The 26,520-nt window shown below is 43.4% G+C and overlaps 1 protein-coding gene across 3 annotated transcripts in view; it reads right to left on the bottom strand.

Moving 5' to 3' along the window:
* PAK6 (p21 (RAC1) activated kinase 6) overlaps positions 1-26,520 on the bottom strand; it is a 103,667-nt gene that overhangs the window by 32,513 nt on the left and 44,634 nt on the right. For all 3 annotated transcript variants that reach the window (XM_029598513.1, XM_029598514.1, XM_029598512.1), the window contains exons 4-5: positions 10,899-11,114; positions 5,988-6,611 (exon numbers count right to left, since the gene is read on the bottom strand). In XM_029598513.1, coding sequence (XP_029454373.1) covers positions 5,988-6,611; positions 10,899-11,114 — 840 coding nt within the window. The remainder of the gene's footprint in view (positions 1-5,987; positions 6,612-10,898; positions 11,115-26,520) is intronic.

The raw sequence follows: 26,520 nt of genomic DNA, 5'->3' as shown, positions 1-26,520 counted from the left end.
TGCATATTCATTCTAGATATCCCCAAAACCAGACTGGATAGGTGCATCCAAATGACTTGGTTCAGATTCACTGGCCTACACCCCTTTCTTTCCACTGTTATTCAGTTTAACATGCAAATTTTCTCTCATGCATATTCATTGTGGATATCCTGAAAACCTGATTGGCTGGGGGGTCCCCAGGACAGGGTTGGGAACCACTGGTATAAGGGATGTCCCAGGGTTGAGCCAAATCTCTCTTCTAAGCAACTAGCAGGGGATGTGCACTTGTTTTCTCCACTTGCCAACGTCAGAACATAAAACACTGCTCTGCATATTAAAAGGACCAATGAGGGAGGAGAAAGATTACAGCATGCGGGAATAGCACCACCTTTCACGGTGGTGCTATTCGGTGCAAAAGCCGGCAGCCGGCACACCGCGGCCACCAAAATCGCACCGCCGTGGTGTGAAGGCTGCGGGCTTTCGCAGGCCCACCCCCCCCCCCCCCCCCCGTTTTCACAGAATGATGAATCCAGGCCTAAGACAGGAAAATGTGGGCAGGCAGAGTGGTATGGCTTGGGGTATAATCTGCATCTGAAATCAGGGTACAGGTGAGAAGGTGGGGTGCAGGTATCGGTCCTTCCCTCCCTGAGGAGGCAATGTGCAGAATCTGCAGCTACTTGCACTAATATTCAAATGACGAGGATCCTTAGGAAACTGGCCACAGATTTTGCACCTGCCTTTTGTGTGGGTGAAATTTCATTGGAAAATAGGGATGTGCATTTATTTGACGCGAAACTGTAAATTTTAATTAAATTTCCCATTTTTGTTTCAATTGATTTTTAAAACAAAATAAACAAAAAAACTAAGAAAATTTTGCTCATTTCCATTTGTTTCATATTTTAAAAACAAGTCAGCAACCACTGGAAAAACTTTTTTTTAAATTAATCCCGACCTTCCCCCGAACCCTTTTACTCTCTTTGTGGCTTGGAGTGTCCCCCTAGCCTTTTTATTTTTTGAAAGAGGAAACAACCAATTAGCACTGACCCATTCCATTCCACTCCACTCATTATTTTATAGACCCCCCCCCTATCATATTTCCCCTCAGCCGTCTCTTCTCCAAGCTAAAGAGGCCTAACCTCTTTATCCTTTCCTCCTAGGGGATTCGTTCCATCCCCTTTAACATTTTGGTCACCCTTCTCGGAACCTTTTCCAATTCTGTTTTTTGAGATATGGAGACCAAAAATGCACAGCGTATTCTAGATGCGGTCGCACTATGGGACAATACAAAGGTATTATGACATTCTCCTTTTATTTTCCATTCCTTTCCTAATGATTTCTAACATTCTATTTGTGTCTTTGACCGCCGCCACACACTTAGCTGAGGATTTCAACGTATTGGCCACAATGATGCCCAGACCCCTTTCTTGGGTAGTGATTCCTAATATGGAACGTAATATCTTTAACTACAGTTTGGATTATTTTTCCCTATCTGCATCATTTTGCACTTGTCCACATTAAAAATCATTTGGATGCCTACTCTCGCAGTCTCATAAGCCTGCAATTTCTCACAAACCACGTGTGATTTAACAGCTTAGAATAATTTTGTGCTGTCTGCAAATTTGATCACCTCACTTATTATTCCCTTTTCCAGATCATTTATAAATATGTTACTAAGGCACTGGTCCCAATATAGATTCCTGGGACATTTCACTTATTTACCTTCCTCCACTGAGAAAACTGATCATTCAGTCCTCCTCTCTGTTTCCTATCTTTTAATTGATTTGAAATCCACAACAGGGCATTGACTTTTTAATTTCCTGAGGAATCTCTCATGAAGGACTTTGTCAAACACCTTCTGAAAATCCAAATATACTACATCCACCCAGGGGTGGATTGCAGGTCAGGAAAATATCAGCCCAGGGGATTTTTTTCAAAACCGGCCCACAAGTTATCCGTCTGACTCCCTTGTGCATTTTCCCTGCAGAATGTGCTTCAACAGGTCCCCAAAGCACGTCAAACTGACCCTTCATAGGTATATCATGTGACCTGGAGCCTGGCAGAACTGAGCCAAAAAATCTCCAACATAAATGTCACATTTTTCCTAAATGACTAAGTAGTAGAACACACCCTAGACCAGAGGTGAGCAAATGGAGCTACGTGCCCTCTTCCATCCATGGCAATTGGTCGCCATCCGCCCACAAGTCTGATTACATCTCTCATAATTATATCCTGGAAACCTGATCTGGTACTACAGTCTCTTGCCAACCAATCAGCTCTTGAATCAAATGCCAAGTAATGTTACAACCACACTGCCTACCAGTGTCAGACACATACATAGCGTCTCAGACACAAAGATGCTCACACACACACTCTTGCTGACAATGTATGGGTATGTCATAGAGAAAGTGTATGTATGGGTGTCTATCTGTGTCAGGGAGAAAGACATCCACACAGACTCACTCTCTCTCTCTGAAACACACATTCTGTCATTGTGAGTGCTGCTGCTGCTGCTGCTGCTCATAGGCTCACACAGGGCCAGATTTTAGTAGGTTGTCTCATACATACATGCAGGCTCTCTCTCATACACACACCCAGGCTTTCTCTCTCTCATACACATCCATGCAGGCTCTCTCTCATACACACAAGCATACACACATATAGTTTTCAGGCAGCGCTGCTCCTCAATGCTGGAAGGGAGGTGAAAGAAGACCACTGCTACCAGTGGCTCCTGCAAGGGGGCGGAGCCTGAAAGGGGGGGGGAGCCTCAGCTGTGTCTGTGTAGGCCTCTCTTTGGGCCGCAGAATAATGGGCATGCAGACCTCTCTTCGGGCTGCGGCAGGATGGGCTCTGCCTTGGCCATGCAGAACCTCTTGTCAGGCCGTGGCAGGATGGGCTCTGCTGTGGCTCCACAAGTTTCTCTTCAGGGCAGGAAAAACCATGTGATCGGAGCAACTGGCCCACCAGGGGATGCCCGATCCCCCAATAGACCAATCCACCCCAGCATCCACCAGCTCACCATTTTCAAATGTTTATCAACCCCTTAAAAAAATGTAGCAGATTGGTGAGGCAAGACTTCCCTTGGATAAAACCACGTTGGCTGTGTCCAATTATCTATGTCTATCCTTATGTTCTATAATTTTGTTCTTTAGAATAGTTTCTATGATCTTTCCCGGCACCACTATCAGGTTCACCAGTCGATAGTTTCCCAGATCATCCCTGGAGCCATTTTTTAAAGATTGGCATTACATTGGCCAATAGATGATTTTAAGGACAGGTTATAAAGTACTAGTAATAGATCTGTAATTTCATTTCTGAATTCTTTCAGCATTCAAATGGGAGATGTCATTAAAATTTACCGTTTTGTTTCAAATTAATGCACATCCCTAGTTTCCGCTGAAATTTAACCTGCACTAAAAGCACGTGCAAAATCTGTGGGTACTTTGTATCCATGGTCAGACTGGTGTTATTTTGTGCTTGTAACAATGATTATTTTGTGTAATACTGACAGCACCAGCCTCAGTCTTCTGGTGCTATTTGTGATTGACTCACTGGCGGGGCAGGAGCATCTGGGGATTGTTCTTTTCCTGTGAAGGATATTTCAAGCAGCAAAGAGGGTAAAAGGGATCAGGGAGAATCAGGGGGGAGGGGGAGGGGGGGGCAGGGGCAGGTGCTTTCAAATATTTTTTCTCCAGTGGTGGAGGGGACCCGACAATTTTTTTTTATTTTTTATTTTTTTTCCTTTGTTATTTTTTTAAATTGTGATTGTTGCTTGTTTTTGCATTTAAAGAAACAAAAATAAATTAAACTAACAATAAAAGAAAAAAAAAACCCATTTGTACACATCCCTATGGAAATCAATGATTCTGCTCATGCGATGGAGCCAGGTGTGCAAGGCCTGTCAGTTTGTCCAGATAATTCGTTGTCTTCTTTGGTTAAATGGCTTTGAAAATTGCCCTCTAAGAGTTCTCATGCATCAGCAAATTTGCTTATCTGTTCTTTACTTTTAGAAACAGAGATGGTAGGTGAAGACCACACAGCCCAGTCACATCTCCTATTCAGCTTTAGAGTCCCTAATTTAACTAAAAGATATTGTGTGAAATGTATACTTTGTAAGTTTTCAGATGCTGCTTGCAATATCTGTAGTGCTGTAGGAAACAATCTCATGTTGGCTGAGGTTTGCTCCTCAGTACGTGATAATATTCATCCATAGTACAACACATTTCTCTTGTAGCCCCTATTAAGGATGTTCTTTATTTTTCATTTTTCTAGCATGTATTTTTAAGGCCCATTTTGGGATGTGCGGCCAACACGAAACCTGCCTCCTTTCTCCAGCGCACCTGAGCCATCGTTACCTCACGCCCCCGACTGGCAGCGCGCCTCCCAGTAGTGGCACCCTAAGGGCCATGCCACGTCCGCCATAGGGGGCACTACGGCTCTGGTGCTGGGATCCATCCTGGGGAGGATGCTGGGATCTGTTCTGGGGAGGGGCGGGTGAGCAGGATTTCCAGTTCAGTTTTTTGTCTGCATGTTTCTGTTTCTAATTTGTGATCCCTTAGTCTGTATTTGGTGAGGGTCTTTCTGTGTTCTGTGTGCGAGACAGAGATGAAGGATTTTGCTAGTGTTTAGCTTTTCTGTAGGGACCTGTAACAGTCCAGCTTGTGCTGCTTTCCCAGTAGGTAACATATGATATTCTAGGACCCCGTGTAATACTTGCAGTGCTGCCTTTTCATAGAAGGGGTTGTTGCTGAGTGTTTTCTGTCTGTTAGTGTTATAATGCTATGACAAGTTTGCTATAAAGGCTCTGAGTGTTTTGGCAGGGTTTCATGGTGTATCACAATGAGCTGGTGGAGTTTGCTTTGCTGTTAATGACATCTAGAACCTAATCAGTTGCATTATAGGATTTTTGATTATATTAAATAGTTGTGAAAAAGGCATGCTTATTGAGGCCAGTACTTTCACTGATAAAGACTAATAGAAGAACTTGGCTTACAATTTAATTGTCATTTGCCACAAGCACTTATTTAACTGAATTATGAAATGGCTAACTTTTACAATCTTTTTATATTTCTAATAATGGCCTTTAAAATCAAATATTTATCGCTTTCAAAAATTACTTATTCAAAATAGTTGATGATAATTTTGATAACTGTAAACATCACAGGATTTATCCATTTCCCCAAACTTTATAACAGCTGGAGGGAAATCACCAGCTCTTTTAGAAATTAACTCCACTCCGATCTGGATCACGGTATTGCCAAACTAGGCTTCCTCTAGGACATTAACATTACAGTGCTGATTTTTCATGATAGCCTTTTTGCAATATGGCAATTTCTTAAGCTTATTTATCCAGTTTATTAAATTCTTCATCACTTTGCCAAGCGATAATTAAATTGTAAGCCAAGTGCTCTTGGAAGCCATTATCAGGGCTTCCACGAGCAGGCCTTTTTTGCTTCTGTTGAATGACAGGATTTGTTTTATTTTTTTAAAACATTAGGGTCCTCCTATGCGATGTGTACAGGGTGAGGGCTATAGGTATCAACCTGTCTGGCTGCGGCCCTGTCCAGCACCCTCTGCAGGACAGTCGCCAGCCCTCTCCCGCTTCTCACCCAACCCTCCCCATTTCTGCCTGTCAACCTGTGTGCTCTGGTCTTGGCCACATAACCACACAAAACCCACATCCTTTGCCAGCACTCCTGAGCCATCATTACCTCTTGACCCGACTGGCAGTGCACCCTTCCAGCAGTGGCACCAATGGCTCAAGCCGTGTTTGACATGGGGTCGCTATGGCTCCGTTCCTTTCTTTCCTTCCACTGACAAATGCCAAGATTGTAAAACTCTCCAAATGTACCAAACTAACATTTGCCTTTGAGTATTATAAGTATTTCTTAGACACTCACTGCCAAGTCCAGTGGCAGCTGGATCTATGTAGTTTGTTCTGCTGCAAGTGGTAGGAACTGTGTAACACCAGTAACTCAAAATCAGCTGGATTTAACAACAAACAAACCTACCTTCATCTCTTGGGCAGGGAGTGACTTCGCCCAGTCATTCCCACTGCTGGAGGAGACAAACACACTTCGTAGCAGTCTGCGTGTCAGGCTGCTCTCCTTGGGCTTCAACCCTTCTCTGCCTTCTCGGGTTGGCTTGTGATTTGTCTGCGCAGCTTGACAGGATAAAGAGCTCTGCTCCTGGGAACCGCTTCCACCAACTTTGTCTCTCTGTACAGTGATACATGGAGGCGTGGGTTGCTGACTCTGGTGATTAGTGCGGTTTTCTGGAGCTTGGAAATCTGAAGGGTCAAGGGAGAGAGCTTTAACCACCATCCCATTCGAGTATGACTGGCCATCCACCACTGGTTTATAATCAGGCCACATAGTCTGCCTTCTGGTTGCTTTGATTTCACCATTGCTGTGGAGGTAGTTTCCATACTTGTCTGCCTTGGCTAGCTCAGGAGTCTGAAAGTGGAGGTCACAGAGTTTTTCGTCTCCAAGAAGGCCAAGGGACTGGGCTCGCCTTCGGCTGAGGGGGCTTTTACCCCTGAGAGTGTTGGAACTGATAACAGACAGCTTCTGAATGTCCTGCAGTATCCCAGAAATGTATCCTTCCACCTCAATAGTGCTGCCCCGCACTACAGTCTGTCAAACATACAAAGGAAAAGCATAGTCAATATAACTTTCAACCTTCCCTTCCTTGCCCCTGCCTACTCAAAACCAGGTTATAGCTTTTATTCCTCAAGAGAAGTGTGTTTAAGATAATGAAACCATCTAAACATAATTAAGAGCTTTCCCAGGGAAACGTCTTGAAATAAGAGGCAATCCCAGCTGTTCTGACTCATCAAGCAATCTTTCGAGAGAATGTTTTTCCCTCTGATTGGGCCCCAGCACACAAGAAGAAGATCTCTTCTGTGTAATCCCCCATCCTGCACCAGAAAATTCTGTTCTGGGCAAGGGGGAGCGATGCTTGGCTGTGGATCTGCTCAGCTGAGACGATCAGACTTGTCTCTGTATTACACTGACCTCCACCAGACAGATAGACTCTAAGGCACCAGGAATCCATGCCATTTGTATATATGTATGCGCTTGTCTGCCTTTTTGCAAAATTATGTGTTCATCTCTTCTCCACCTAAAATCAGGACCACTGTCGGTTGCCAACTAGCTCAAGGCATTGACTGAAAACTGGTTCCACCACTTTCTAAAACGATGTGGAGAAGCAGACTCCAGGAGGAAAGTGCAGAGAGAGCCAGCCCTAGGAGCCTGTTAAATAGGGTGTGAAGGTTATTTCCATCTTCAGTTTCATTCCTTAAACTATGGCAAACAGGTTTTACCGTCTGTGGTTTATTTCTAGTACAAACTGTGAGAAGAGAAATAGATGGAGAAAATGACACTGGTTCCCCGCTACAGTGGAAGAGAAAGGGGCAGATTTAAAAAAAAATACGCGAGCGCGTACTTTTGTTCGCGTACCCGGCGCAAACCAGAGTATGCCGGATTTTAATAGACACGCACGTAGCCGCGCGTATCTTTTAAAATCCGGGGTCGGCGCGCGCAAGGGGGCGAACATTTGTGCACCTTGCGCTCGCCGAGCCCTGCGCGTGCTGCCCGTTCCCTCCGCCTCCCCCCACCTTCCCCTCCCTTCCCCTACCTAACCCACCCCCATCTAACCCCCCCTACCTTTATTATAAAAGTTACGCCTGCCTAACTTGCATGCGCCGGCGCGAGTCCCCGGCCCGGGAGCAGTTTCGGAGGCTCGGCCACACCCCTGAAACACCCCCGGGCCAGAACCACGCCCCCGGCCCCACCCCCGGATGACACGCCGCCACAACACGCCCCCGATACGCCCCCCAGGAAAGTCCCGAGACTTGCGCGCGTCCCGGGGCTTGCTCGCGCCGCTGAGCCTATTCAACATAGGCTCGGCGTACACGGGGAGTTTGGGGCAGGTTTTTGGGGGGGGTACGCGTGTATCTTACTCACGTACCCCTTTGAAAATCTGCCCCAAAGTGCACTGTTTTCAAGGTGTTAAGGCAGAGGGTGGCCACATTTTCTGCAGCAGGGCCACATTACACGTTTTTGTCTGCAGCAGGGTGCTGGGGTCACTCTTGAAGCTCTCTGAGGAGGGGTGGGGGACGTCTTCCTTGGAGCAACTCAATACATAAATACACAGCTAAACTTGAAGCAACACATTCTGTACTTCCAGGTGTTTCCAGATTTTTCAAAGCAGACTCAAAAAAGGAGAAAGCAGTTTTTGCTACTTAAACCAAGGGTTTTGGAGCTGGGAGCTTTTTTATACTAAAGTTCCCATGTAAATGCGTTATAAAATATCAAAATGCTTCTTATATTTTCTTCCAACCTTTTAAATTGTCTGCCTTTTTGTCCAGTAAGATAACCTCGACTCCTTTGCCTAACTAATCGTCTATGACAGAATGCAGTTCGTTCTTTGTTTAGGCCCTTGATATAGCCAGCTTTTCCTATAGTTAGTTTATAACTAAATTACCTTGAAATTGTGATTTTCTTATCCCCCTATTTGAGGACTTGGAATGTGGTGATTTACTCTCGCATCTTATTATTCCTGATGGGTTGTTTTTTTACCTCTTTATAATGTATGGGTATTGTAAAAATCGCCACTTATTTTCTAATCAGGTGTATTGCCTTGAGTTGTATTTGAAATTGCATAAATAAAAAAACCCAAAGCATTCTTTACCAGGACAAAAAAAAGCCTCAAGGAAGGCCCGTGTTTGCTTTCACTTTGCTCTGGGTCAGTGATTGGACGTTAGGATCCAGACTGAACCAACCAGCCGGCACCTACATGATTGCACTTTTTTATGAAGCCACCCCTCCTCCCTGCTCTCTCCTAATTCTTTTTTAATAGCTGGGATTTTCTTTATTTACTGAATTCTGACACCGCACCATTTCCTCTCTCAAAGCCACCAATCCTTCATCTTGCAGCTTGGGAGGTGGTGGGGGGGTCAGCTCTAACTGCTTCTCCAGTCTCCTGTCACTGATTTATGTCTTCTCAGCTGCCATTGCAGCGGGAGACTCTCCTTGCACTGGCTCCACACCTGATCCTCTTTTGTTTCCTTCCGGAGTTCTTTTTATGTTACACTAACTCTTCCCACGTTTCCCTCTGGTGCTCTTTTTATGTTACACTAACTCTTCCCACGTTTCCCTCTGGTGCTCTTTTTATGTGTCACTAGCTCTTCGGCTTACCATTTCACTCGGGTGCTACATGCTACATGCATGCTACACTAGCCCTCTGGTCACAGCATATCAGGGAATCTCCTGTAACCCCAGGGCAGCCCGCATCAGGGAGAGCCCAGTGATCTCAGGGCATCATGCACCAGGGGGACCCGCTGGAGCATTCGTGTCACCGAGAATGCAATTCCTGGGGCCAACAATGGCCCAGCTCTGCAGCCTCTGCTCCCACCACGGTGCCCTCCTCCTTGCCACTGCCCAAGTTGCCACCAATGTTAAAATCATCAGAAGAGCCTGAAGTAACATGCTAATGCGTGCAATGTCAGGTCTTTGCTAATGATGCTGCCTTTTAGCATTGCCAGGCTAGACATAATGAAGAACAAGCAAGAGGCAGGTGGGCGGAAAAAATGAAGTTGACGGGCAGGTTCTGGTGCAGCATCCATGTAAGGAAGTCTCTCACTAATATTGTACATTAGCATTTCTCAATTATTTATTGTACAACTGTATTCCTTGTGCATATCTCACGGAATAGGTTCAAGAATCCACAGTTCTCAAGCTTTGCCATACTGGATCAGACCAAAGGTCCATCAAGTCCAGTATCCTGTTTCCAAGAGTGATCGATCCAGGTCACAAGTACCTGACAGGATACCAAAAGGTCAATAGATTCCATGCTGTTTATTCCAGGGATCGATAGTGGATTTCCCCAAGGCCTCCTTAATAATGGTTTATGGACCTTTCTTTCAGGAACTTGTCTAAACTTCTTTTAAACCCAGCTACACTAAAAGCCACATCCTCCAGCAACAAATTTGAGAGTTTACTTGTGCACTGAGTAAAAAAATATTTTCTCCTATTTGTTTTAAATGTACTACTTAGTAATTTTATTGCTTGCCCCCTAGTCTTTGCACTTTTTTGAAAGAGTAAACAATTGATTCGCGTTTACCCATTCCACACTTGTTGTTTTATACACCTCTGTCATATCCCCCCACAGCTGTCTCTTCTCCAAGCTGAACAGCCCTAACCTCTTCAGCCTTTCCTCATAGGGGACTCATTCCATCCCCTTTATCATTTTGGTTGCCCTTCTTTGTACCTTTGCTAATTCTGCTATATTTTTTTTTGTAGTGACCAGAACTGCACAAAATACTTAAGGTGCAGTTGCACCATGGAATAATACAGAGGCATTATGATATTCTCACAAATACAGCACAGGAGGGATTCCAACTCACCTTTCTTACCTGTACAGGTATGCAATGTTCAAATATATTTGAAAGCCGAGATCTCAAGATTAATATTTTTCTCACCTGCACAGTCATGAAAACCCATCCAATAGGGCCCTAGACTAACAAGGCCTCTCTCTCCTCGATACAAACCCTTCATGGAGACAAATTCCATGTTAACATTATCGATTATTTGCACAGGCTCGCATTTCTCTAAATATCCCTGAAAACAGATGAAAATGCTATAGCATATTAATGTCCCTCTGTTTATCTGCACCACCATGCTTGCCTCATGAATATTTCTAATAGGTAATCAAAAGGTTTTCTACTTTGCCTGCTGTATATACTTTCCTAATTGATATGTGAGTGCATGGGCTTCATTCATTAAATTCTCCATGTGCTGTATGTGCATGCATGGATTCCCCAAGGTTGCCTAATGTATAAAACCCAGGATAAATGCTCCTTTCGACACTGAGGCATAATTGCGCACCCCCACACACCAGAGATAAGATTGCTCTCCTACCTTCATAGGTTTGAGCTGCATCGGGGTAATTCTAGATGGGTCCACAACTGGCTTGGGGCGCTTCAGGGTGTCAAAGATATTTTGCCATTGGGGAGGCAGGCCCACAAACTTTCCTTCCTTCTTGTCAAAAGAGGTATGGACCCGATGCTGGAAGTTCTGCGGCGCTGAAATCTCCGGGCGTTTCTTCTTCTTTTTCTTCCGAAACATGATGACGAGCTGGAAAAGGATAAAGAGCTGAGCTCGTTAGCTTGCACAGACTCTCTCTGTCTGAAGAGAGAGGACAGAGGGTAAGGTCTAGGGACCTTCTACCCTGGGACAGAAAGCTCCGGAATCTGTCACTGTTTGTTTAAGGTCTAAGGCAGGGAAAGGCTGGGGGAGGAATGCGGTTATGAAATGCGAAGGGAACTCCGCTGTGTCAGCAGTCGAAATGCACCCAAAAGGAAGCGCTACCAAAACTTTCAGCCAGGATCGGAGAAGAGATCCTGCAGATCTGAGAACCGTAACAGCAGCTGGATGCACCTGAAATTACTGGGGATAGCAACAGCTCAGGTCTACATACACACATGAACTTATAAGAAACAATACAAAGAGACTGCCTCTAAGATTAATAAAGTTCACTGCCGATACCATCCTCCTTCCCTTAAATTTCAATTCTTCCCTTGTTCTTCCTCCCTCCCGTAATCCATCCCATTGTTTTTCAATGATTAGCAAATGTTTAACTACCTGTATTCTGTTTGAATCTTGTAAACCTTTGTGATAGCTGCACCCAATGACAGTATATAAAACTCAACAAATAAATACATAAATAAATAAACACAGAGACAAAGCCAGTTCCTTGTCCTGGGTCCTAGAGATCTTACACAAAAACTGGTGGACTGAGCGAGCAACATATAATGTGGATGTTTTCACAGGTTTGAAAATGAAAGGCTTGGGTGTATATAGTCACATGATGCTTTCCAAATGATTTGCCATCATTTCAAAAAAATAAAAAACCAAAACATTTTTTACAGTCTGCATTACCAGACCTGCCAAGTTTCATATATGAAGTGTGAGTCTCACGCAATTGGAGGGTGTTTCTAGCTTTCACACAGTGAGCCTCTTCCCTTACACATCAGAGCCTCTGGGAGGCGCTGCAACAGTGCAGAACCCACACCCAGGACCCCGAAACACTGCACACCGAGGTTACCAGGCGACCGGAATTACAGCGCAACCTCTGTCAATGCAGGATCAGCATAGAGAGTGGGCACAGACAAAATGAACTAAACATAAAAGCAATGCCAGATATTCTATGTGAGAAAGTATCATAAAAAACAGAACTAGAAAGGGCTCTAAATTTAAATCTAGCAAATTTATTCATAAACATCTATACATCTTGTTACTATTACCAATACATGTAAATGAGATGTTTGTTTCACCGCCTAAATCACGGTAAACTGTGGTGTATGTTACCCTGCCAGTCCTTCATTAAATTGCATAGAATACGATTAGCACCAGAACATGAAATCTTTCTCAGTCACTAGCTGGAACATGTAAGGTCTGACAGCCTTGGGCCATAAAAGCAAAGAATCTGATGTAATTGATAATGTGATAAACCATGAACTGGTCATATTATAGAAAACCTGGGAAGATAGGCAAAGACTCATCTACACATTGTTCTGAAGGCTTCAAACAGTTAATTCCTGCCACAAGATTTACTTCAGTTGCCACAAAATTACTATCTAGGTGCCCTCTATATACTCCCTTCAGATTCCCCCTATTTTGACCCTGGATGTTTTACAATCATCCAATCTGAAACTGCTTCCCTCCAAACAAAAGGCAACATTCATTCTATCTGGGGAAAGGAACTGGATTTCATTTTCAACCAGGGGAACAAGCAATTATCCGAGGATAAGACATCTTCCTTGGAAAAACAAAGGAGTAGTTATGGTTGTGGTAACTAGCACACAGGCCGATGCAATAAAGTATGCATAAAAAATGTACATCCAAACTGGTCGCCCGTTTCTTAACAAGCGCACACCCACCTCTCCTGGGCACCCGATGCGATATGTAAATGAGCTGCCACGCTACAACGGACACACTAGGGATAAATTGAGCGTCCCTAGCACGTCCTTGGCATCGGGCGCCCAGGAGACATGGCCGTGTTCGGGTTACCAAAACTGATGCTCAATTTACAAGCATCCGTTTTATCCCGCGGCAGAGAATTTACCAGCACAATATACATGGCCTGGAGTGTGTATATTGTGCGCCCAGAAATATTTTTTTTTCCCGTCAAGCCTTGGTTTTTTTTCAGGATGCTGCTTTCTTTGGTTCCTTCTACTTGTATCACAATAATCCTAGGTAGGAGAAACCATGGAAAAGCAGTATTTTTTTGTTTTTAAAGTAGACCTCCTTGACACACGGCAAATGTTAATGCCTGCTGAGGGGCAGGTACTAGCTAATAGCCTCATTTATATGACATTTACATGTGATGAGCACTATTAGCTTTGCCTTTGTTTGGACTCATGTTTTGGAGGCGCTGATCCCCGTATTGCATCGGGGGAGGGGGGTTATGGACGCGCGTCCAAAACACGTGTCCAGCTGCTCGTTAACCCTTTATTGCATCGGCCTGAAAAACAGGAAGTAACTCCTAAATCTATGTAACTCCTTAGGACTTAAGTCTCCTCAACAGCAGAGCAAGGCAAGATTCCTTGGACAGGTTTACTTTCAACTTCGCACAAGGCCACGGTGTCAATGGATATGTCATAACAGATTTAGACATCAAAGAGATTAACGCCTTGACTGTCAGACCCAATCTTACCCATCAGACCACAGCCAAATGGTCCCTGTACATCAATAGATCAAAGCAAATGCCAGCACCCATGGCCCTACCCCAAAATCTCCACAAAACTGCCTCAAAGTACAGATAGGCACAACAAGGTAATGTAAAATATCAAAAAGCTTTAGAAAACTCAGCGGTAAAATACCAGATTAGCACTTTCCTGATTAATAATTGCAGTCAGTTTGGGATTTCCCTCTCAGGACTGTAGGCATTTGCCTAGGAGTGTTGGGATGAAGAGGCTGCCTCCTCCTTTGCACAGATCAACTTCTCCCTTAAATGTGCAGGGCTGCACTTTGCCATCTGTGCCAGCCTGCCCCTGCTCTTTTAAGGAGGGAGGAGGTACCGTAAGCCCTTTCACTGCAGCACATGCCTCATCCCTCCCTGGCTACAGTCAGATCCCGAGGGACACCCAACCAAGCGGTCTTGCCTAGAGAGAAAGCTTTGTTTGCAGTTTTTCATTTTCTTTTTCCCAGGAGTTTATCAGTGTTTATTATAACAAGAGCAAAAATGAGATTTACCTGGAAAAATGCCTTTCACCTGTTTTTATTCTTGTTGTAATAAAGACTGAAAAATTCCCAGGAAAAATAAAACAAAAATTGAAAATGAAGGTTCCTATCCATAGAGTAGTAAGGGAATTACTAACTACCAAATTAAACAGAACACATCTGAAGCAGCCTGGCTTGATAAGGAATGTAAAAACCTAGGACAAATGGTGAGAAAATTCTCTAATCTGAAGCCCAGACAGGCTGTTGAGGAAGATTTACACAGCACGTATTTTCATAATTATTGAAACTACAAGGCAACCTCGAAATGGGAAAAAATCTGAATACATAAAGGAGAAGCATTCCGAAATTGACCAGATCATAAATAACAATTCCTTCTGGGATGTGCGGACCCCAAAATCAAACCTGATTTAGCAGTTCGGAATGGTAAAATCTGGAATGAAGATGTTTATCATCTCTATAAAGAGATCAAATTCAAAGATCTTACACATGATAAGAAACACATCCAAGAGAAACTAATGCTGCAGGAAAGGGTAATCAAAGATCTTCAAACACCAGTGGACACCCCTACATCAATCCGGTGGGTCAAGGAATGCCTCCAGACACTCGTGCCCAGAACAGCCTGTGGCCCCAATAGGATATGAAATGAAATGCTGAAATGCAGCAGTGCACAGGTCCAGGAAACATTAGTAAAATTATTTTAACAAAATGACAATAGGCAGGTGACATCTTATAGACTAATCAATTTATTGACGTATCAACTTTCATGGACAGACGAAGTGGACCCTGTCCTCGACAGTTCATTCCTCGATAAATTGGTCAGTCTATAAGGTGCCACCCGACTCTCGTATTTTTGCTACACCAGACTAACATGGCTTATCCCTCTGAAGATCTGAACCACATGGTTCTTTTTTACTCAACGTACAATTAAACTCTGGAATTTGTTGCCAGAGGATGTGGTTAGTGCAATTAGTATAGCTGTGTTTAAAAAAGGATTGAATAAGTTCTTGGAGGAGAAGTCCATTACCTGCTATTAAGTTCACTTAGAGAACAGCCACTGCCATTAGCAATGGTTACATGGAATAGACTTAGTTTTTGGGTACTTGCCAGGTTCTTATGGCCTGGATTGGCCTCTGTTGGAAACAGGATGCTGGGCTTGATGGACCCTTGGTCTGACCCAGTATGTCATGTTCTTATGGTAAAATTATGTACTCTGATTCCACTTCCTGGTCTGTTCCCAGAGACATGGTCAATTACACCACTCTAAACATGGAGATAGCATTAACCCACAGAATTATAGAGGGATCTGTGTCAACAGTAAGATTAGTAAACTGTTCTGCAGTGCCTTCAACAAATAAGTACTATAAATCCTAATGACAGAAAAAATCTGCATAGACGTCAGATTAGCAGACCCCTTCTGCACCTCACAGGTACTGATTAACAAGCACATACAAAACAGCTTCTCAGGGAGGATATCTGAATGCTTTATTGACTTTACAAAACCTTTTTTGATTCTCTCTGGCATCCTGCCCTCAGCCTTGTTTATTTACTTATTTATGTATTTAGTAAGTAAAATGTATCTCCTGCTTGTTACATACATTGTACAATATCTAGACACACAATCCATTGACTCACTAAAACGTACTTATCTAAAACGGGCTAATTCGCCTCAGCCCCCACAACTAACTCATATCACAAAGTCAATCAAAACAGAAAAGCTTAACACAATTCAAAGTCCCCTGCCATTTTAACATATCTCCCTCTATACCAAACGCTTCTGTAAATCATAGGGTCTTCAAGTAGTGGAAACTGGAATTGGAGGAAGAACCTACAATTATAATTAAATCCATGTAGTCATCCATCAGCTGTAAGGCAGACAACCTGCAGCCAGACAACTTCAGGTAGGAGCAAGGGGTAAGATGGAGGATGCAGCCTGAGCTCCAGCCCTCTTTAACATCTTCAATGATCTCCCCACTCTACTAGAGAGATCCTCAGTCCCAGGTCTGAAACTAAACAACTCAAAGCTCTCTGTAGTCGATCTGCTCATTTTATCCCTTACTTCAGTAAATCTGCAAGACAATCCAAACCTGCTAGAGACCGACTGCAAATCTTGGGCCCTACAGGTAAACCTACAAAAGCCCAAAATTAAGATTTTCCAGAAAAAATAGTAAAAACATCTCCAACACAAATTCATTTTCCCCTAAATAACCAATAGATTAAGCATAGCCTAAAATACTGCATATTGGTATTTTCCATCCTTCTCAAGCCCAAGGCATACCTATATTAACCAAAATGTTGTGTGGCACGCCAGCCTCCATGGGACAGGCAGTGGCTTCATATGACCAAAAGAAGAGCGAGGGATCTCTTCCAAATTTTAAAACAAATAGAGGGAGGGACGGAGACACAAACGAGCCCATCGCAATGGACCCAGCTCCCTCTCTATGCAAGTGCGGGGAATGGGAGAAGTCATCGTGGCATGCTGCTAGTGCCTGAGCCACATCCAGTGCTCAGGGTGTGTACTCCTCTCATCTCAGTCAGCCTAGGGATGAGACACGAGCGGGAAGGAACTCAAAAACAAGCAATATGGAGGTGTTGGGTGCCGCAAAAGTGGGGCCCGGCTATCCGTGGCCTGCAGGATGCCCATTAATGACAACCTTCCAGGGAAGAAGAGGAACGCATGGAGTCTCTTGTTACTGCAAGGTGCTGACAGCAGAGCCCAGGTGCTGTTTTAGATCTGAGCATCAGGCGGTGGTGACTTTTCTGTGGCACACGTGATCAAGTCTGAAGGCACCCCAGTGTATATATACATCTTGACCTAACAACAAGAGTACCTGAGAATTTTAAACTGGCAATAAAAAGGCTACAAAAAAGCTTGACGAGCCTATATGCAATAAAGAAACCCCTAACCAGTTACTGCCCCCCCCCCCCCCCAGTTAAACTACTATTTAGGGATGTGAATCGGATCCGATATCGGATCCGATTCTGGTTCCGATTCACATCTCTATAGATGTGAATCGGATCCGATATCGGATGTGAATCGGATCCAATATCGGATCCGATTCACATCCCTACTACTATTACAACTATTTGATAGCATCATTCAACCAATCTTCTTATAAGGGAGTAATGACTGTTCCAGTCAGTCTGGTACGGGGTGAATGGTATATACAAATCTGAAATAATCACTAACCCCAAACTATACAATATGGACCATAATCCCAATAGACATCCTGTGCCAACAGCTCTGTAGACAATCCATGACCACAGACACACCACTAATAATGGGTGCAGAGCAGAACTATTACTACCTAACATTCATATAGCACTACACAGACACAGAAAGGAGTGTCTCTGCTCTGTGGAGCTTTAGTAGATCAGGGATCTTTGCCTTCTAAAGTCTAAGGGACAGAACAGTCAGAAGAGTGAGTCTGGGCCTGGGTCCAGAAAGGGAATGCCAATAGGGCCATTTCTGCTAGTTGAGGTGAGTTGCATGTAAACATGGCTCCTATAGCTAGCGTGTAGTTGGGGTGGCAGCATTTTTTCTCTTGTAGAGAACCCTATGGGTTCCTATTAAGACGAATGTCTCATGGGCATAAGGGGGAACATGAGTAGCAGAGTTTTGGGTTTAGCTCCCCCCATGTGGAAGACTATATGCTAGAGTGCCCAGAGTATCTAAACCCATACCACCATTTTAGGGTGTGGACTATTTCTTTATCCCTTGCAGAGGCAGCATATCCATATGCTGGCTTCTGTTTTGTTTGGTTTTCTAGAGAAGGACCTTGGATCCCAAAGAATGAGGCCCAGATAAAGAAAAGAAGAAAGGGTGCATTTGCCTGTCTTTAAGATACCTTGTTGGAATCCTTTTGGTTTATAGAAAGAAGTTATTCCACCCTTCCTCTCTCTATTCTTGAGTTAACTTTTCTAAGGTTTTATGTTCTTGTATCTACCTGAGTACCCTAGGGCCCAGGAACTCATTGTGCTCCATCTGAAAGTAGTGGTGTCTCTCATCCAGTGGATTAAGAAAATAAGAACATAAGACATTGCCATACTGGGTCAGACCAAGGAACCGTCAAGCTCAGCATCCTGTTTCCAACAATAGCCAATCCAGGTTACAAGTACCCAAACATCCCATGCTACTAATGCCAGTAATAGCAGAGGCCATTCCTTAAGTCAACTTAATTAATAGCAGGTAATGGACTTCTCCTCCAGAAACGTATCCAAACCTTTTTTAAACCCAGCTACACTAACTGCACTAACCACATCCTCTGGCAATGAATTGCAGAGCTTAATTGTGCATGGAGTAAGAAATAATTTTCTCTGATTTCTTTTAAATGTGCTACTTGCTAATTTCATGGAGTGCCCCCTAGTCCTTGTATTATCTAAAAGAGTAAATAACCGATTCACATTTACCCCTTCTAGGCCTCTCATGATTTTACAGACCTCTATCTTATTCTCCTCGGCCATCTCTTCTCCAAGCTGACAGCCCTAGCCTCTTTAGCCTATTAGTCCTGCAGAGAAATGAATCTGCATTCATTCCTAGGGTGAAGGAGATTATGGAGAAGATCTGTGGCACCCATCCACTGTTAAGCATGTCTACGGTAGGATTAAATGGACAATTTTCTCAGTGGAAGGGAGTGGGCAGTGGAGTGCCTCAGGGATCTGTATTGGGACCCTTACTTTTCAATATATTTATAAATGATCTGGAAAGAAATACGACGAGTGAGATAATCAAATTTGCAGATGATACAAAATTGTTCAGAGTAGTTAAATCACAAGCAGATTTGATAAATTGCAGGAAGACCTTGTGAGACTGGAAAATTGGGCATCAAAATGGCAGATGAAATTTAATGTGGATAAGTGCAAAGTGATGCATATAGGGAAAAATAACCCATGCTATAGTTACACAATGTTAGGTTCCATATTAGGTGCTACAACCCAAGAAAGAGATCTAGGCGTCATAGTGGATAACACATTGAAATCGTCGGTTCAGTGTGCTGTGGCAGTCAAAAAAGCAAACAGAATGTTGGGAATTATTAGAAAGGGAATGGTGAATAAAACGGAAAATGTCATAATGCCTCTGTATCGCTCCATGGTGAGACCGCAACTTGAATACTGTGTACAATTCTGGTCACCGCATCTCAAAAAAGATATAATTGCGATGGAGAAGGTACAGAGAAGGGCTACCAAAATGATAAGGGGAATGGAACAGCTCCCCTATGAGGAAAGACTAAAGAGGTTAGGACTTTTCAGCTTGGAGAAGAGACGGCTGAGGGGGGATATGATAGAGGTGTTTAAAATCATGGAGGTCTAGAATCGGTAGATGTGAATCGGTTATTTACTCTTTCGGATAATAGAAAGACTAGGGGGCACTCCATGAAATTAGTGTGTGGCACATTTAAAACTAATCGGAGAAAGTTCTTTTTCACTCAACACACAATTAAACTCTGGAATTTGTTGCCAGAGGATATGGTTAGTGCAGTTAGTATAGCTGTGTTTAAAAAAGGATTGGATAAGTTCTTGGAGGAGAAGTTCATTACCTGCTATTAATTAAGTTGACTTAGAAAATAGCCACTGCTATTACTAGCAACGGTAACATGGAATAGACTTAGTTTTTGGGTATTTGCCAGGTTCTTATAGCCTGGATTGGCCACTGTTGGAGACAGGATGCTGGGCTTGATAGATTCTTGGTCTGACCCAGTATGGCATGTTCTTTTGTTCTTATGTTCTTACATCATTGAGATGTTGATGAGGTACCATCCAGGTATCAACAGGGTGGAAAGGAGAAGGTGTAAGAGCTTTGTGATGAGCAACTGGAGTAAAGGTATGAGACTTGGGACTGTAAACTAGTTATCTAAATTGGAATACTATCCTATCCATCAAAGTGTAGGAGGAAGCTCAAAATCTACTCTATTAATTGGAATGGATTAGAGGTAAGAAAACAATTTGACGTCAGTAAACGAAGGATGAAAATCACAAATTTATTAGAAGATCTGAAGCTGTAAAATGAATTGTAAATATCAAGAACTGGTAATCTATTATTCTATTCAAATTTCCATCTTTAATCAGTAAAAGTTAAGTTGGGAAGCAACTCAGCTTCTAGCTTGATTATTACTGCTGCATACAAGGGGCATTAATGTGGACTTGATGGGGATGCTCAAATAATTTTTGAACAATGCTCAGGGCCAAGAAGATCATCTCAGTGCCCCTTCCACGTGCACCCTCGCCCCCCATCCCAGACAGGGAATCATAGACTTAATATCATGAAAGGAAAGTTAACAGGCTAAGCCCATAAACTGAGGTGTGGTCTTTGGAGTCATGTGATGGTGCACTAGCCCAGGGGTTACACTCTCTTCTTCTTCACCTTCATCCCGTCATCCTTTAACAGATGGCTAGGTCACAGTGGGATCTGTAATAGAACCAGGATGCTTCCCCTTACTGCTCACCATACACCAAACTCCCTCCAATACAAGGTACTCTGTGAAATAACACAAACCCTGTTAAAAAAACTCAGCACATATGAAGCAAACCTGCCATACCAAAACAGCACTATCTCCCAGAACTCAAGCAGGTACATCCCTACCTATGTAAAGATAGCAATTCAAATATCACAACATGCCCTAGAACACTAATATGCCTCCTGCTGGGAGACGAAGATTCGAAAACAGAACAAACCGGGCTGCTATTAATCCTTTCTCAGAACCTTTTCATTGGTCACACACACAGAACACAGACAGATCCTCACCAAATAAGGAGTAAATGTCCACAAACTACAAAGAGAATTATGCAGATATAAGCTAAATTGTATGCAACAGCATAGAACTAAACAGAAATGCATTTTTTCCGGTATTGTGCAAACTACAAAGGTAGCAGAGATACACTTTCCCAAAACTAACAGAGAAAAGAGAGAGCAGGGAAAAACTCGGTACCATCAAGGGGAAAACAGAAGAACCACTATAGCAGCAAAATATGTTGCATCCTGCCACTAGGCCAAAATGTGATTTGACCAGAGACAATATGAACCTCACCAGCACGTGAGAATTGTCTTTGTTGTTGTCCTTTCTGTGTCCTGTAATTGTATTCAATTATTTATTTATTACATTTATAGGCCACTAATAGTGAGGCCCACAGTGGTTTACAAGTAAACATACACAATAAAACATGGAACAAAGACATAAGGATACAATTTTAAAACATAAATACAGTAAAAAAAAAAAAAAAAAAAAAAGATTAAAACAAGGTACAAACTTAAACAATATCTTCAAGGTACAAATGATATCTTCAAAGTACAAACAAACAATATGGATAGCATCACAAAACTAACAGGCTAAAAATTAGGGTAAGTTATTGTGTATTGTTATTATCAATATCATGTATTTTCTCTCCTTTTACGTGAACCACCGTATGTATTTTCTTCCAACAATACATGTACAAATTGGCATGCCAATAAAGTTTCCTAAATCTGAATGTCACTGCTGTGAGATTCTGGTTTGATCTCCTTCACTGCCCCGTCTCTACTCCTGCTCTGCCTCTTGGGGCCTAAGGGAGCCTGACTGTGCCTCCTTGCACTTGTGTGTATAAATACAGCCAGCATTTTCTCACAAGACCCGCCTTTTCCACCTTGCGTCCCTTCTGTCTCCCTGCCCTCATAAGGATAGTCAAAAAAATGTCCACACTGAGGTGGTGAATGCAACTGAGGAGTGGGTAGCAGAGGAGCGCATGTGGCAGAGAGTATTGCACAGAAAACAGCAGTGAAGCCGGACCAGTGCGAAGGTGCACGAAGTGCTGCTGGGATCTGGGGTGAGATTTAGGGTAAGAAAGAATTCAGGCACATGCAGTTCTATGACAGTCTTGGAATGTGTTTGGGTGCTACATGCTGTGTCTTGTTCTTGTGAAGGTAGCTGGATATGTTTTCTTAAAAATAAAATGGCTCTCTTTTAAAATGTCTAGGAAAGTGTAGGTATCTGTGTAATGTGCATTGAGGTCTTAGTGCTTGTATCGAGCTGCATGCAAGGTATCTTTAAAGGGAACTGCAGCAAATGCATCCTTAGCTTTTATACCACTTGGACATTTCATGCAAACACCTTTGCTGATGTTTTCTTTTCTATTTTGTATTTAATAGCTGTAGACTAGACTTTAGTTGGACCGCAGAAAGGAGAAGCCCAGGAACAGCTGCCCTAAATACCTAAAGAATTAGGAAACTGGGGAGTCAGGACTGGATCAGAAGATGTGTGGCGCAGTATTTCCCATTCATTAGGGTGGAGTGGTTCGCCCCAGCATTACAATTTTGGGCCACTAACTGTTGCTAACAAACCAAAACTGATGTACGAAATGTTTTGGCACTATTCCTGGATGCTAGTGTTTTTATTTTAGCACCAGAGTAAAAGCCTGTCAAAAGTGATGAGGAAGAAAAGGCATTAATGGACCCAGATTCACTCTCCCTTCCCTGGGAATGCTGCTTTTCTGAGCAGCAGGAGGTCCACATGCACACGGTTACTTGCACAGAGGCTCGGCAATGTGCAGAGGGCTGTTTTGCAAGCATAAAATACGTTTTTGTCTGTGCTAAATGCATAGAAAATTGCTATGTGACCCCCCAGGAGAAAATTATGTTTATTGTATTTTATGTTCAATTAAGACTGTTAAGGGACAATTATTAGTGGGATACTAAGAGCAGGCCCAAAGGAAACAAAATCAATAAGTAGATGTCCATATGTTTTTTGGAGCGTGACTGACAGAAATGTCTTTGAAGAGTGAAGTCTCTGGGAGGCTGCGTGGTGAAAGCCTTAACAGGAACAGAACTGACGAAGCCATGGGATAAGCACAGAGGAAGTGAGGCTATAGCTGGAGAGAGGGGAGGCTGCATGGTACTGCACCAGGAATGGCTGCCATTTTCTAGGGTTGTGAGGTTTGCAGATCTAGCTTGCCGCTTCTCACTAGTGAAAACTGATAATATATTGAAGTAATTGCAAAATATATAGAAATATATATAATCTATATCAGAAGCCATGAACTTCTTGAGAAAAAGGACACCTCTATTTACCAAAAAACACATTTTCTGTCACAGTTTTTTTAGTTCTTGCCTCAGTTTAAGGAACTACATATTCTGAGAGCAACATGATTCAAAGATATGAAGTCCTGATGCTAATGGTACTGGTAGCATTAAAGAGAAGTACAGAAAGAACCAGGGTGACCAGGAGGACGAGCTAAGGAAGACCTGGTTTTATCACACTGCTTGCATGGCCATGGTCCTGTTTTCCCTGTTAAGTTCCCTAAGAAAAGCAGGACTGTATCTCCCTGAAAACTTTGAGGGAAAACCAGAAATGACTCATTTTTCATATGGGACTAAAGAATTACAATTTAAATAAAACCAAATAAATCCAAATGTGTTATGTTGCTCCTTTTTTATGCAAAGCAATGCAACACTCAAATGTTCCCAGACAGAAATCCTGAAAACTCTCACTCCTTGTGTGTGTGTGTGTGTGTGTGTGTGTGTGGAGGGGGGGGGGGGGGGCTATGTGTTGTGTGCTAGATTTCAGTGTTCGGGATGGACCACCCTTGGCATCTCTGTGTTACAGCCTGTAAAGTTACATCAGTCTCGTAATGTATCCCCTTGCTTTAAATTCAGCCTTCCTTGCTCTTAAAAGAACAGGATTGGAGTTCAGAAAGCCCAGATCAGGGAATCTGAAAACTTAAATCAATTGTACAAGACTGACTGCGACTCCCTGTTCTTGCCAATGGTTTGTGTATCCATTTCCAAAAAGAGAAGCAATGGCAGAGCATTTGGCCCCATGGCATCCTGGGACAATTTAAAATAAAGCTGCAGCTGACTTTGGCTATAGTATCATCAGAGGTGCCCTGCTGGGTCAGATCAATGCACTCTGTCTCTGACAGAGGCAAATCTGGGTCACTTGGAAGAAACCAGCTGATTCCTGTTGCTCATTTCCTGAAGCGCCAGTCCTCGTGACTATGTGGCTAATAGTTGCCAATGGACCTGTTCTCCAGAAAGCTGCCCCAAATATTTTTAAACCACCTATACTACTAGCTTGACTACATACACCGGCAACAAATTCCAAGGCTTAATCGTGCACTGACTGAAGGAAGGAATGCTTTCTTAAATTTCTTTTAAATCTGTTACGAATTAGTTTCCTGGAGTGTCCCCTGGTCCTATTTGAAAGGTAAGTAACTGTTCTGTATGAACTTGTTCCATAGCACCCAGGATTTCTATCATATCCCTTCTAAGTCTTCTCTTCTCCAAGCTGAAGAGTCCTAACCTGTCTAACTTTCTTCACAAGGGAGATGATCAATCCCTTCATCATCTTTGTGGCTTTTCTCTGTACCTTTTCTAGTTTTGCAATATCTTTATGAGATGGAGCGACCAGAGCTGCACACAATACTCAAGGTGCGGCCGCACCATTAATCAATACAGAGGTATTATGATATTACAAATGTTGTTTCCTGTTCATTGCTGAATAATTCCTAACACTCTCTGTTTACTCTTTCAATTGCTGCTGCTGCACACTAAGCGGAAGATTTCAATGTCTTGTCCACAAGGGCCTCCCAGTCCTTTTCTTGAAGCCCAGCTTTGTGGACATGTAGCTAGGATTATTTTTCCCCATGCTCATCACATGCCCATATTAAATTCCATCTCTCATGGTCCCCCAGGTTCTTCTGCAATTCCTTGCAGTTTGCTCCTGTTTTAATTACTTTGAATATTTAATTACTTAGATTGTTTACCCGTCTCTTCACACTTGCCTAAGATGGAGTATAGTTTAAACACAAAGTACCGCAATTTGTCATCATCTGCAAATGTCATCACCTCTTTCATTGCACCCTTTCCTGATCATTAATAAATAAGCTAAACACTAGTCCAAGTACAGACCCCTGGCGCACTATTTACCTCTCTCCACTGACCATTTAGATCTACGTTTTATTTCCCATCTTCACAATAGGGCATTGCCTCCTATCCCATGACTTTTTAATTTCCTCAGGAGTCTTTCAGAGGCTTTATCAAATCCAGGGACACCTTCAAAGAATTGGAGTAGCTTAGTCAAGCATGACTTTCCTTTGCTAAATCCATGCTGGCTCCTTCCCATTAAGCCAGGTTTATCCTTATGCCCAGTAATTCTGTTCTCAACAACGGCGTCCATCATTTTACCCAACACCAACGTCAGGCTCACTGGGCTGTAGTTTTCTGGATCACCACAAAGATCTTTTTAAAACTTGGCCTTATATTGGCCTCCCTCCAGTTCTCAGTCGGGTGATTCAAGGCAATCTGCTGCCTGAGGCGAGGGATGAGATGGTGCTGCCTCCCACCCCCCAAGGCACCCAAAAGGGATGCACTCCACAAGGGACAGGCTCTCACCAAATGCAGAATAAGTGACCACATTGTACAAAATGGGCAAAAACTGAAATGTAGTCCTCAAGAAGCCACACTGCATACAGTAATCTCAGGGACAGAGAGTGAGGAAAAGGAGAAGGTGAGCAAACGGGGAGAGGGAGAGGAGGTGAGAAAAGACCGGAAATGGGAGAAGGAGAAGCTAATAAACATAAGCCCACCCATACATGATGCATCCACAAACCCCCCCCCCCCAAGAGATTTTAAATAAATACACGTGCTCCAGAACCCCCTAAACATATAATCCATCCTCCAGAGATCCTACCCCCCCCCCCAAAAAAAAAACCCCCAAAAAAACCCCATACACATCTCAGGGCTCCCATACAAATGATCCATCCTCCAGAGATGAGACCCCATACAAATCCCTAAAGCCTTCCAAACACAGGATCCATCCTCCAGAGAGGGCCCTCCTCCCACCATATATCTAGAGTCCCCCAGGCATAGGATCCATTTTAGGCCATACTTAGCTTCATGGCACCAGCAGCCACTCTCGGCTTGGTTGTGGGTTGGGAGGCGGTTGCAGAAGGCAGGGTAGGAGAGAGTGCCAGCCTGTCCAACTCCCTGTGCCCCCGGTGGACCTTGGATCCTCGCAGGGCAGCACAGGCCATGGCGGGTGCACAGTGTGTGCTGATGCTGTGCACGTCTGCCTCGCTTCCTCTCTCTCTCTTGTTATCTCCTCCTCTGGGGACTGTGGCAAACCGCATGGCAATGGGCTTCCTATGTGAAAAGGAAGCCTGCCCGAGCCGCACAGCTATGGAGGAGGGGTTGATGATGCTGTCTCAGGATGTCCACCAACTTGTGCTTCTGCACCTGCTGGCTGCGGTTTTACATAAGAACATAAGAAATTGCCATGCTGGGTCAGATCAAGGGTCCATCAAGCCCAGCATCCTGTTTCCATCAGAGGCCAAA

Source organism: Rhinatrema bivittatum, chromosome 4 (assembly GCF_901001135.1).
Source record: "Rhinatrema bivittatum chromosome 4, aRhiBiv1.1, whole genome shotgun sequence".
In the NCBI taxonomy this organism is placed as follows: domain Eukaryota; kingdom Metazoa; phylum Chordata; class Amphibia; order Gymnophiona; family Rhinatrematidae; genus Rhinatrema; species Rhinatrema bivittatum.
This window is presented reverse-complemented; position numbering and strand designations above follow the sequence as displayed.